This window comes from Thamnophis elegans, chromosome 4 (genome assembly GCF_009769535.1).
Source record: "Thamnophis elegans isolate rThaEle1 chromosome 4, rThaEle1.pri, whole genome shotgun sequence".
Classification (NCBI taxonomy): domain Eukaryota; kingdom Metazoa; phylum Chordata; class Lepidosauria; order Squamata; family Colubridae; genus Thamnophis; species Thamnophis elegans.
The window spans coordinates 65,986,715-66,000,692 of record NC_045544.1 but is presented as its reverse complement, the minus strand read 5'-3'; the positions used below and the strand labels follow the sequence as shown (position 1 = coordinate 66,000,692).

Sequence of the window (13,978 nt, the reverse complement as noted above, 5' to 3'; positions counted from 1 at the left end):
TCTTATCTTCTGCCTTAAGTCCCTCTAGGAGCTCAGCTGGCAGGTTGGAATTGGAAGTCAGAGACACGACTGGGGCATCTACTTCTGGGAATTTGAGGATTTCCTCCATTTTATCTTCTACTGCATATAGAGTTCTATCCCCCCCACTGGGGTTGGTCAGGGTGCCCGGCTGTAGCCACTAGCGCCGTACCGCGTCCATAAATAGGTCTGGCACAGGAATAACCTCGGGAGTTTCTACTGTCTCTTTGAACAACCCATGCTTAAGATCCTTGGAAGTGGAAGCCTGAGAGGCCTCAGGCCTGGAGGTGGGGCCTAACTCTGTGGCCGTCATGGCTTTGTGTAAGATAGACTTGAATAATGACGGTTGAAATAGGCCAGAGAATTTTGGCTTGTCAGGGGTGGGGTTTTCGTCTTCGGAAAGGGCGAAAATCTCCCCTTCTTCCTGCTCAGAACTTGATAACCCAGAGTGAGAGGGGCTTGAAGATGGAGAGGATACAGGCTCCTTAGAGGTGGAGGCCCTAGGTTTGCGTTTCTCCTTTGGGGCCTTGCCCTTGCGAGAGCCCTTGCGCTTAATGCCTTCAGCTATCCCTTGGGAGATGGCTAAGGCAATTACCTCCCTCATTTCATCCGAAAGAGCAGGACTTTTTCCCCTTTTTTTCTTTTGCTTACTGGGCCTGCGACGGCTAGGCCTGCCTGAGCTGGATCCACCCTTCCCAAAGGGGGAATTCTGGACAGAATCTCGTTCCTCTCCGATGGAGGAGCTAGGGGAGTCGGGGTACCCCCAAGATGCTTCAGGAGATGGATCCCTGGATGCATAGTTATCCCCAGACAAGAATTCACTGTCCCCGGGGGATTGGGCCTCACGATCAGGGGAAGCTGACTCCCTGCTGCGACGGTCTGGGCTAGGTTCTGGCTGAAGGGGCCTTGAAACCTCCCTGGGATCCACTGTGGCTCTTGGGGAAGACCTTTCAAGTGAGCCTTTGTGCCCTTTGCCTTTATTTACAGAGGGATCCAGCTTGCAGCGCTTGCTGGAGGGCCCCACCTGATCCCCTAAGGCCTCCCTGCATTCCTCAGCCATTTCAGGTGCCCACGAGGCCTGGAAGATAGCTGGAGTTGGGATGGGCACGCGCTGGCCTTTGCAGTCCAAAAGCGCTGGCAGAATCTCCAGGAGGGAAGGGCCGCCTTGGGGTCGGATTTCCTTCCTCCCACCGCCCTCGGTTCCCCGAGACTTAGCTTATTTTCCGGAGGGAGAGACTAGCTGGCTTCCCAGACTAGCCCCCAGCCTCCCCCCGGCGTTCTGCAGTCGTTGAGGGCTCGCTGAGGCTCCGTTGGCTGGCTGGGCTCTTCTTGCTGCCTTGTTCCTCGCACGCTCTGAGCTCTGCCGCTCTGCCCAGTGAGTCGGAGCGATCCAAAATGGCGGGGGTGCGCACGCAGCCGCTTCCCGCTCTTTCCAGCCCTGAAAGGCGCGCGAAGGCTCCAGCCGTCGCTGCTGTTGCCGGGCAAAATGGAGCAGGCGAGGGAATCCTAGCAATCCGGCTCACCTGCTTTAGAGCCTTCTCAGAGCCTTGCTGGACTTTTCCTCCCCCTGGGACGCCCCTGTTCCAACAGGGAACTTGGTTTATCCCACTAATTGCTCCCTTGCTAGCCAGCCCCCGCTGTGCAAGCCTTTCCAACCCCCTGCAGTGCTTGCAATTAGCAACAGCAGGGAAAACCCGGCAGCCCTTCTCTTAAAGCGACGGAAGCCTCACTGGAGGCAAATAGACAGACCTGATGTAGAAGCGTGATTTCCTCTATCTGAGAATTTAAACGTGGTCCAAATTGGGAAACTTTTTCCAGCCTTTCTGCTCTTAGACTGGAGGTCTCCCAAAACAGCCCTAACTCGGGCGGACTGAGTTTTCGAATTGAGCATGTGCAGGCAAAGGGAGGCGTGGTCAAGAAAAACATCACTCAGTCCAAGGGCAGATAGGCTGTGTTAACCCAGCATTTGGGCTCTCTGAGCAGTGCACTGGAGAATTCAGTGTTTTAATGTTATAAAAGTCACTGTGCAGAAGCCTTATCTAACAAAACTTCACTGAATGTGTTGTAAGTCTGCTCAAAATGAAGCATTTTACTACAAAAAAAGTTTAAAACCATTTACTTTACAAACTAGTCATTAGCCCATCATAGTTAACGATTGTCTATCTATCATTTGGTACAATGGGTTCATGATAGCAAATGTTCCAAACCACAGTCACAGGATATTACTAATCTATTGCACCAAAATATCCAATTTTGTATGGTCACAACATCTACAGCAGGAATGTAAACCTCAAAAGTCACTATACCTTTATGAAAAGGAGATTTTTTTTGTGTTCTAAAAACAGTCTTAACATTTCCAGGTATAGGTCTTCGACAGATACCTCTGCAAATACTCATGTCTTTTAGTCCACATTGTGATTTCATTAAGCTGGATAAACAAAAATCTTGTTTTGGCCATTCCAGTGAGGAAACAATGGGTTGTCTAAGGAATCCGATGGTCAGCTTCCACAAAACATTTTTTTACCTGCTAATTTGTAAAGTGTGCAGTCCTTTTATAAATTATTGCCAATCAGCTCATATCATAATTTAATGAGACCTTCATTTGTCCAGAAAGAATCTTTACAAATCCATTGCTGTCAAGTTTTCATGATTATTTTTACAATAATTGCACTGAAAGTTGGATGCTTTCAATGTAACTCTAGTGCAACCACTTTTCTGTTGGCACAAGATTGGTATAATTCAGTAACTATAGAGAAAAAAGCCGTTTCAAGAAAATATTGACTTGCTTGATTTAAAAATGTATTACTCAATTTTAGTTTTTTCATCCGAAGGTCAATTCTTGACATTTTCCTTAAAAAATAAATAAATAAATAAATCTAGTAAGGGACCTATATTGTTAAATATAATTCTCATCAATATGGATCTGCTGCTGCTGCAAAGGTTAAGTAGTTAAAATATAAATAAATGTAACAAACTGCTGGAAAAACCCGTTGATAAAAAATGGAAAACCCTTGCATAATAGTCTGGAGTTTTCTACCGGTGTCCTAGTTGTTTTCAAAGCACTCTGAATTTAAAAAAATTTAGAACTCCAATCACCGAGCTCGTGCTGAGTAACACCTCATGTATTCTGTCACCCATGGACTGTCTGGACCTGAAGGCTTGGTTGTCCATGTTCTTTCTACTTCTGCTGTGTGTACCCGTCTTTGTGGTAACTTCCTTTTTTCCACTTGTCTTCTGTTCTTTGCTCTTAATGCAGATTCGTGTATCTACAGAGACAGTTTAAAAATAGGGAGGAAGGGTTGTAAAAAATACAGCTTTGAAATCACTTGGTGAAAGTCATGTCCAAATAGTCTTCTAAATACTAATTTGGAATTTTGATATATTTGTGCTTTTCAAACTTGGCAAGTTTAAGATGTATGGAGTTCAATTCCCGGAATTCCCCAGCCAGCAATTTCACACATCTTAAAAGTTGCCAAGTTTGAAATATACTGCATTATATAGATTCCTTTTATGAATATTTCACTCAGTAAGAGGTGGCTTATTAAATTCAACTGTTAGTCCTATTTCATAACATTTGCACAAAATATGCAAAGTTTAATGTATTCCTATTCTGCTTTTCAATTTTGTGAATGATTACTCCTGAAGTTACCAACCAATAGTTATTCTATGCTAAGATTTCTGTTAATATTTACTAGTACTGCCTAATTGCTTTATTTTTTATTTATTTTAAACATTTATATAGCCATCTATCTTTCAACCAACTCTGGACAGTTTCCTATCAAAATAATATGCAATATAATTGAGACCTATCAGTATCATAATTAATAATTTTAGCTACATTATGAGAGGAGCTAAACAGAAAAATAAAATAAAAATCCAGAAATCATAGAAATAGATAAAATTAAAAACTACAATATTAATAGGTGAACTGTGCCTATAAAGTAGCATTTGACATACAGACATCTGGATAAAAGCACACAAACTTTGTGGCTTAATTTGATATAGAATACATATATTATGAAATAATAGTACAATACCATTAAAAAATACTATGTGCTAGGATACTTGTTTTGGTTCCCTTGCCTTAACAGAGATTAATTTTCACTAGAAACAAAAATAACTCAAGGAAAGACTGGCTTATGTCTTATTCAAAACATTCCTTAATTTAAAAAAAAGCAATTAGCACCTTGCACTTGCTGAACAATTCAGCTGTGTTATCCATTTTCCTTAAGAAAAACAATGTTGCTTTCACTTCTTTTTTTAAAAAAAAAGTCATCTAGGAAGAGATCAGTACTTTTATATGGCCAAAACTGGTTCCTAAATTCCCCATCTTATCTAAAACTAGTAACAAATTTTCTGGATTCCCTTTGATCAATATGAACTGACTTTTCACCAGTATGGATTTCAGTCACCTGCTGATAAATCAAACCAAGAATTGCAACAGAAAGCTTATACAACAGACCCGTCAAACTGGCGGCCCGAAGGCCAGATGAGTCACGCTTAGGACACACCCTGACTTTGCAAAGGCAAAAAACGTGATAAGATTATTATTTGGGTGCTTGGCTTTCACACTTAAGAATTGAGGAAGGGGCTTTCCTACCTTGCATTCAAGTTACAACTCCTTGACAGACCATTTCTATTGTATAGTATTTACTCTTATTTGAAATTGGGCCTGGCACCAGAAACATATACAATTCTTGTTTGTTAGCTTTTCACATAGGTATGACCACATGGCATGGGCATTCTATGAAACATTACTCAAATAAGATCAATGGATATTGTGCAAAAGATCTTAGTTATGGATAGCTCTGCTTTTATTGAGGCAGCAAGATGTTTTAGAGCAGTGTTTTTCAACCTTTTTTGTGCAAAGGCACACTTTTTTCATGAAAAAAATCACGAGGCACACCACCATTAGAAAATGTTAAAAAAATTTAACTCTGTGCCTATATTGACTATATATAAAGTAATTCTCCCACGGCACACCTTACACTATGTCACAGCACACTAGTGTGCCGCGGCACAGTGGTTGAAAAACACTTTTAGAGAATATTATGCATGCTTGGATAACCATATTTCAGCTTAATAAGTCAAAATATGAATTTCTTCATATATCTGCTTCTTGGTCTAGGCCAGGGGTCAGCAAACTGCGGCTCTGGAGCCACATGTGGCTCTTTCCTCCCTCTGCTGTGGTTCCGTCACCAGTCAGTGCCACAATTTTGAGAGGAGCTTCCGATGGGGGGGGGGGGAGAGACTCTATGGTGGGGGAACTGAACTTCTGGTCAGTTCCAGAATTGAACAGGGGGGCTTCCAGTTAGGACCTTTGTGGTTCCCAGTGTTTTCTTTTCTGTGGGAAACGGGTCCAAATGGCTCTTTGAGTGTTTAAGTTTGCCGACCCCTGGTCTAGGCCAACTATAACCAAGAAGCTTTTCTGTTAACAGCATGTATTGCCCCATTGTTTTCCAAATTAGAAAGCTGTAGTTAATAGCTTAATAACAATATAAACAACTCACTTCAATTTCATTTTACGTTCCCTCTTGTTTCCAAGCTATTAAGTTTTCTCATTTGGGTGAACATAAAAAATATCATTATTACAAGATGTCCTAGCTGGCAGACTAACTCACAGGAAAGGAAGAACAGAGACAACAAGCTACAGTAGTTCATTACAGAACCTATGAAGCTGAAATATGGTTGGCTGAATTCCCTGTTTTTTACAAATACTTTCTTATCTGTTCATAAATACTGTATGAATGTACTCCTTTGTCAAATTCCACAGTCTCTCGCATCTTCAGAGCAAAAATGCATATCTTTTGATCAGTCCTTACTATAGGTACCACTAATTTTACTTGAGTAGAAATTGCCATTACATCACATGGACTTTTGGAAATTGGTTCAAGTTCATTTATACTTAATATTTACTTAATATGCCATTATTAATTTTAGTTGATTAAGATAGCATACATAGAGGTTTAATCAGTATATAGTTATTGTTAGGGCTTTCCTTTTCTACTTTCTCTTCTTCACAACGCTCTCAGAAGTACAGTAACGTTATTTTGCAAGAACTTACAGCTTCTCAATGGCACTCAAGTTCCTATCAAGGTGGTGTCATCAGCACTTCAATGTTTTGTGCCATTCCTAAACTTGTGCTCATCCTGACTGCTGTTTTTACATATATCTTATGCTGATTTTGATAGGGGCTAAGTCATAATTCTAGCATCAAGAGTTCCTTCCACAGCAGCACTGAAATGGCAGCCAAAAAACAAAACAAAAAACTTGTCATTAAACCAGAATCAACAAGAAACAAGGATTTAGACCCATTTTGTACCACGGGATTATGATTAACCCTGACATGTTAACAGCCCAAGGAAACAATCAGTTATATCTTCAGGGTGTCTCCTCTGGGGCAAAACAATGCCTCCTGTATCAAGCACATTAATAGGCTTCCGGATACTGCTTGCAGGCTTCCCCTGGGAACTGGCTTGCCACTGGGGGGACTGGAATTAGATATGCTTGGATATGACCCAGCAAGGCTTGTTATTTCCAAATTACCCTGGAGGGAATTAGCTTCAGACACAGGAACCTAAATATGAGAGGAAAACTCCAAACTTAGATCCACATGTTCTAGATTTCCTATCCAATAAGTAACACAATAAAAAAGTTTTTTTTTAAAGTTTTTTAAATCTGTTTTTTAAATCTGATTGTGTTCAGCATCCCATAGCACAAAGGCAGGGAAGCAGCAAAATGCTAGTTCATCTTGGACAGCAAATCCCCTGCCTAACACAGGGTTAGCATAAAGCAAATATTTAGACTAGTGTTTTTTAAACTTGGCCCCTTTAATATGGGTGGCCCTCAATTCCCAGAATTTCCCAGCCAGTATCTTCCTAAAACACATATTTCTTTTGCTTACTTCATTTACTGAAGCAGATGCTCGGACGTTGTGTGTCTTCTGACTGCCTGTGTCCGTCTGCTTTTCACCCCAACCATACAAAGCAAAAGGGTATTTTATTTCCAATGTTGTTTCTGTCCTTTGTGGGTTTTTTGCTCCTTTTCTGTCACCTTGCCTGCTGGAGGCACTCTTCTGACTCAAAGGCTGCTTTTGCGGACAACTTGAGCTGTCGATTCCTTTCCCTGCAGTTTTCCTTTCATCTTTCTTGACAATAGCCTTCCCTTCCGATTGTTCTTGAACGTCAACCTCTGGGAAGAAAATGACAAGTGAACTTTGTTTTAGCCTGCCCAAAGTGCAGACAATGAATCTCATCTACAGCATAACTCTTTTGATTGATTTGGAATTGAAGGAAGCGGTTCCCTCTTTTATAGCCATTGCAGATCTAGAATGTAAGGTGGCCCATTTTAACGCTCTCTTATTCCACATTTGCACCTTAGGAGAAATAGCTGTTTGCATCCTATTCATTCATTTAATTTCCCTTTTTCCAAGGAGACAATAGCAATAGCACTTAGACTAATATACTGCTTCACAGTGTTTACAGCACTCTCAAAGTGGTTTACAACATCAGCATATTGCCCCCAACAATCTGGGTCCTCATTTTACGAACCTTGGAAGGATGGAAGGCCGAGTTAACCTTGAGCCTGATGAGATTCGATCTGCCAAATTCCAGGCAGCTGGCAGTCAGCAGAAGTAGCCTGCAGTACTGTATTCTCACCACTGTGCCCTTCAATAATTTGGTCATCCCTCCCATTTTCTTTCATTCCCAACAATCCTGTGAGATAGGTTAGTCTGAGAAATATTATTCCATCAAACCTCATAGGTGAATGGAGAAGTGAACCAGAGTTAGATCTGATTCTAAATCAAACAGTAAAGTTGTAGGAGCAAAGGAAGGACATCCAGAAATGGTCATACAATATTCCAGTACTTTTCCCCAAGCAGATCAAGGACCACAGATTGTGCCATGTGAGAAAAAAAGTGCTCTTCCATCTTGGCTGCTGTCATTTCGGGCTGTGTTACAACTCCCAGGGAAAAAAATCTGCAAATCCTGCTTATTTTTGGCTGGCATCTAAAAGCTTATGCAACTTTTAAAATGCATGCTACCATGGCAATGACTTACATAAGCAGCAAGCTGTGTTTTTGATTCTTATTATTGAAAGCCTATGGGGAAGGCATATAATTGGGAGTAACAGAAGGTTACTTAAACAACAGTTTTAACATTAGAAATATAATAATGTCCATGGTATCAGCAAAATGACTAAGGGTCATCTAAGCCAGTATCATATAACATCATCCTTAAACAATTAACAACATTATATTGAAATTTTTCCATTATCATTCTCCCTACTATCATTTATAATCATATATGCCATGTACATCAATTGTACATATGTCTTCCATTTGTTTTATTTTGCAGATTGTATGGAAAGAGAACCCTATTTCATAATATTAGCATTTCAGAGCCTATTGTAAAATTGGTTTTTATCTGCCAGCAAAGTAAGTGCTAGCCTTGACAATGTATTTCACAAATGGACTGAAACTAAACTTTGAGTGGACCTATAGTAATAGCAGTTAAATTTAGACAGTTAGATAGTTATACCACTTCATAGGGCTTTATAGCCTCTCAAAGTGGTTTACAGAGTCAGGATATTTCCCCCAACAATCTGGGTCCTCATTTTACCAACCTCAGAAGAACGGAAGGTTAAGTAAACCTTAAGCCAGTCACTTGAGCCATCGAACTGCTGGCAGTCAGTAGAATTAGCCTGCAGTCCTGCATTCTAACCACTGAGCCACCACAACTCTTCTAGCTAATAAAATTCCAAATGAACCAGAAAATGTACTGTGAGTCATCAAGGGGGTGGGATTTCTGTTTACAAGACCAATCAAAGATGTGTTTGAGACCATGGTGAACAATATTTTGGCAGTAGAACAGCACATTGAATTATTTTAGGGACATAAAATTGGGATTTCTTATGGTTTTCTCCTCTAGGTTTTAAGAGGTTAAGGGATGTTTGTTTATGTTAAGCATACTAAAGGGCTGTTCTTAAGATATTTCCCATTTTAAAAGTAGGAAACTGTGCTGCCAAATTTTGCAAATGGTTTCAGAGACATGAATTCCTTAGTGAAAGGTAGGCTGGCTTTGTCAGGAGCATGAGGTATGTATGTAAATTGATAAATACTTGGCTCTTCTGCTAACTTCTTTGATGTTGTTTATCTCTCTATAAGAAGAAGAGTCATATGACTGAGTTTCAAAATACTTTATTACTATTATCTGTTTATTCTTTTCATGATACCATGAGGTTGGCTTTGAAGAGTTTCAAATAGCTGTTAGATGTTCTGATGAAGCAAGGTAGATTTAAATATATTTCAAATTAATTGCAGTTTATGAAATATGTGGTTTCACTTTATACTGTATATAATTCCAACTATAGGTGTATTGATTACATTTGTTGCAAGCTGCCCTGAGAAGATTCTGTCTTGATGGCATTGTCAAACATATGAAATAAATGGAGTTCCATCTTCTTTTAACATTGACAAATTCTGGAGACTGGAAGTCAACCAAGCTGAGAGTTAGGCACAAGTAAGCCTATTGATTTTTAGCACCAATTGGTTTCAAAACCTGATCCACACCCAGCTTGGATTCAGAGCAGTCCATCTGTTGGGTTAGTATGGTTAGTTTGTGACTTAGAGAAAGCAAGGGGCTTACCTTTTATTTACCTTTAAAGGAAGCTTGTTTTACCACTCAAATAAGGCCATTTGACAGTGTTTAATCTACAAAGCACAGAGCAGTTATGCTGAAGAAAGCTCTTTAAAGTTCAGGAACATGCTGAAATACATAGTAACAAATACAAGGCCAGAACTGTATGCCCACATATTCTCCTCAGAGAGAGAGAGAGAGTAATGGATCCTAATTGGGGTTAAAGCTCAAAAAACAATGCAATGAGGAGGGAGGGAGGGAATCGAAGTTTAGCAGTTCGTCGCTGGGTGATTAGATCTCTAAACCAGCCAGCTGCCACCTTGCAATAAGGTCACCCAAACCATATGGATTAAGCTTTCCCACACAACCTAGCAGGCCAGAGCAGCTTCCTCCTCCCACCAGTCGGGTTCCTGCAGGTGGGGCTGTGGAAGCAACGTCCTGCGAAAAGAAAGGCAGATCCGCCTTCGCCCGTTCCCTGCCAGATGGGTTCTCATTAAGGAGAACTCGGCCATAATCCGCGCTCAGTGGCAAGACACCGACGTCAAGAAAGCCGGAAAGGCCGCTGGGTCCTTACGCCTTACCTGTTCCCTGCCCTGCACGAAAGAGCGTAAAGCGACCCATTAAGCCAAAACCTTCGCGCTCCTCGCAATTCGGCCGGTTTTAAAACTCAGCTCCCGCTTCAGAGTCGGAGGTCCAGCTCCGCTGCACGAAGGAAGCCCCTGAAAACGAGTCCTGGGGCCAACTACCCTAGGTTCCCAGCGGCCCTCCAGTTCACAGGCAAACCGGCCGGCGACGGCCTGCCTTCTCGAAGCAAACGGCCTAGCTATCCGCTCAAGGTCATTGCAGAGTCTTGGGGAGGGCTCGCTCTCTCACCCCCAGCCCTCCTCATCCTCACCCGAGGGAGCAGAGCTGCTCTGGTACCCGGCCTAGAGGCCCACACCAGCGGCTCTCAAGGACGAGGCAGGGTAGCGGCGGGGCGCAGGAGGTTGCCTCGGGGGCTGCAAAAAAATCCGGACAAATTTTGTCCGGAAAGGAAAACACTGGCTTTTTTGTTTGTTTTATTTTAATCTCTTTGCCTGCCTATACAGTAGAGAACTGCCCTTGTTTTTTAAGTCGGTTCGAGCCTAGCCTGCTTGCAGCTCGATTCCACCTGCTCTCTGCGCTCGGATCCACCGCTTTGGTTGCCTTAGGCAAATGCAGAGTCCCCCGAGGGACCCGGGTCGATTCTGCCGTGGATCACGGCTTTTCTTTTTGTTATGTTGCTTCTCTTAATGACTGCAGGCCTGCCTGGCAGAGAGAGATAGAGAGCCCTGAGCTGCGGAGCCCAAAGCTCAGCCCCACCACCTCGACTATTATTAACCCCACTGAGTCACTCCAACAGACTGTTTACCGCCATCCCACTACTCCGGCCCATCCTTCATTCCCCAGGCATTGGAGCAAATACCGTGTCCGCCGGGAGGTTCCGCCGGCGCCGGACTGGAAGCCTCTCCGGCCGCGCTGATCCTGTTGAGACCCAGATCGCCGCCGGGGATTTCGATTTCCCCGGCAGGATGCGCCGCTTCTTCCTCCGGCTGCCGGACAACTAAAGGGCTGGAAGTGCCCTGGGACGATTGGGAGCTGCCGCTGCCGCTGCTTCCGTTCAGGCTGATGTCCTGCTCCCAATCGTCCCAAAACCAAGGCCGATGCGCCTGTTCCAAGAGGCGTCGACTCAGGCGGTAGCGCAGTAACTCCTGGTAACAGGGGCCGCACGCCTCCCATTTCGGCTCTTTAAAGCACTTCATGTACTCGCTTTTCACGCACCGCGACGGCACCATCGCGAATTGCCTTTCAAAATCCAAGCTGCTCTGCGGGATCTCTCCCTCCGATCGGGATTGTTCACCGCCCGGGGGAAAAAATAAACCACCAAAAAACCCACACACTCCTATTTCATGATCTTCACCCCACCCTCCCGCTGGAACGTTTAAACACAAACAGCAACGTTCTGTATCCGCCTCCGCTCCCTGTAGCCAATCGACGTACAAGTTGGAGGTTCTGTGCCTACGTCACGAAACAGGCTTTTAAGCTCCTCGAAAACATCAAAGGCGGTAATATGCTGCTGCTTGGCAGTTTAATGGAGTGGAGTGATGGGGAAGAAACGGTCTAATTTAATAAAGAGGAAGGTAACAACAGCAGTTACTCTTCGATTTCGTTCCGGAAGCAGAACATGCACTCTTCGTAATTCCCAGATCTGAACCACTTACCAGTGAAGCTGCTACTATAAAAAGTCTCTCTCTCTCTCTGGTATCTATCGCACGTGATCCAGGCCATCACGTAGTTGTGGCTTAAAGCATCACGGCCGTCGTGTTAGCTCCAAAATGTTGTCGTTTGTACTTTGGATTGTCTAAGGTATATGATTGCAAATTATAGCAGATTGGTGTTTAATTGTGATGTTTTTATCTGGGATGCTAATACATCTCCCTCTTCTCTAGTATTCCCCCCTCCCCTCCTGCGCTCACTGTAAACAGGCACCCATTGAGCACAACCACAAATCTGGGTGCCACAACAAGTGATAGCAGAAATGCAGTTTCTTTGGGCACCATTTCACCTTTGCACTGCAGAAAGTTATCACCCAGCCCTCTCCCAGAAAAATGAAATATCCTAGGAAATATTGAAAAGGCAGAATATTTCCCTTGATGTAAAAAGTGAGAAACATGTTTTAAAGACAGAGTAAGTCCCTGCAGCTTCCTACCCATCCCCCTTTCTCAATGGTCCATTAAAATGCCCAAACCAGTCCCTTTACATAATAAAGAGTTCTCCCCTTCAGCTCCAGGGTGATGGGATTAAGGCATGATTAACCTTTACCCACTCACCACATAGCATCTGAGAACTCAACCAAACCTGGATTCTAAACACAGCCTAGAGGGTTGCCCTTGTATGGCCCCATGGGAGTCTGACAACCAATCAGAATACATTTCTTACACAGGAATAGGAAACAGAGAGGTGGGGCTGAACAGATTATAAAAAGCCCAGCAAACCCCTTCCTCGCTATTTCTCCTCTGCTCTCTTCTTCTTCACCCAACATTGAAGCATGTGATCACCTTTTCTGTTCAGGACTCAAGCCATGTGTCCTGTCCACCATTAAACCATCTTTCCAAACAGCCTCCATGTCTCCAATGTCTTTTTCCCCACTTGGAGATGAACCCAGAAGGGCATTTCTTTTGATACTAGCAAAGCATTTTTAGAGATTTGGAAATGAAATGAAAAAGCTTTCCCATTTTTAACAGAAGGAAGTGGGCACCAGGAGCTGGGAGAAGTCAGATCCTTTAATCTGGAAGGAAAATCCTTCATCAGTCCTTGCTGAAAAAGGAGATCTCAACTCCCAAAGAACTTTGCTGGAAAGACTTCCTTCATAAAATAGCATTATCCAACCTTGGCTAATCCTGAGAAAGTTAAGCAATAAGAGCCCTGCTTGGTACTTTGCACTAGACTGGGCTAAAGTCAGAAAATGTCCTGGAGGTGTGGAACAACAAATCATTTCCATAATGCTTCTGGGGAAATTGCAAAACTGCAGTCACCAGGCATCCTACTAAGAGCAACCCTTGTTTTTTTAGAGTAAGTTGGCTGCTTTTGCTTTGCAGCAGGAGCACAAAAAAAACTGCTTCAGGAACCCTACATACAAGACATTTAGGATGTATGTGTCATGTCTTCTTAACTTATGCATGCAATGCTATGTCCTGCTATGTATTCTTTGACATCTTATTTCCTATGGATCTTCTTTTTTTTTCTGAGAATGCTGGATAGACATTCCAACGGAGTTCAGCTAGAAAAGCATAATGCACAACTTCCAGCTATCAACCACTATTATGTTGTCTTTGATGAGCATGATTGGGTACTCAATCCAATGAATATTGAATTGATAGAGAACTGCTTTGATGTAGTAGTGTTTAAGGCATCAGGCTACAACCCATGAATTCTAGTCCTGCCATGGATTAGACAACACATAACACAGCTGTGTGATCTTGGGTAAGTCACTCTCTCTTTCAGCTCTAGGAAGGAGGCAATGGCAAACCACTTCTGAAAAACCTTGCCCCAAAAACTTGAGGGTCTTATCCAGGAAGTCTTCAAGAATGAGACACAATTAAATGCAAGAAAAAAATCACATTTTAGCATAACATCATGGAGTCAGCATGATATTATGATACCTTCTCTGTGAAGTGGTATCTATCTGCTTACATTTGTATACTTTCAAACTGCTGGTTTGGCAGTTTGGGACAAGGATTAGAGCCCACCTTGTCACATAGATCATCGGTCTTGAACCTGGGCTGCCAGCTTTCCAGCCAATA

At 42.8% G+C, this 13,978-nt stretch overlaps 1 protein-coding gene across 2 annotated transcripts; it reads right to left on the bottom strand.

Moving 5' to 3' along the window:
• Nucleotides 1–2,393: 2,393 nt before the first annotated feature.
• Nucleotides 2,394–11,616, bottom strand: CCSAP (centriole, cilia and spindle associated protein). 2 transcript variants are annotated; one of them, XR_004255270.1, is made up of 4 exons: nucleotides 11,101–11,616; nucleotides 6,923–7,209; nucleotides 6,083–6,255; nucleotides 3,202–3,284 (listed from the first exon to the last, which is right to left on the bottom strand). XR_004255270.1 is itself a non-coding variant. In XM_032216525.1 (3 exons), the coding sequence occupies exons 1-3, from the start codon at nucleotides 11,468–11,470 to the stop codon at nucleotides 3,111–3,113; spliced, it is 831 nt and encodes a 276-aa protein (XP_032072416.1). In that variant the 5' UTR covers nucleotides 11,471–11,616; the 3' UTR covers nucleotides 2,394–3,110. The 2 variants fall into 2 exon arrangements, 1 of the variants encoding a protein (XP_032072416.1); XM_032216525.1 differs by lacking the exon at nucleotides 6,083–6,255 and having other exon boundaries at nucleotides 2,394–3,284.
• Between the last annotated feature and the right edge of the window lie 2,362 nt (nucleotides 11,617–13,978).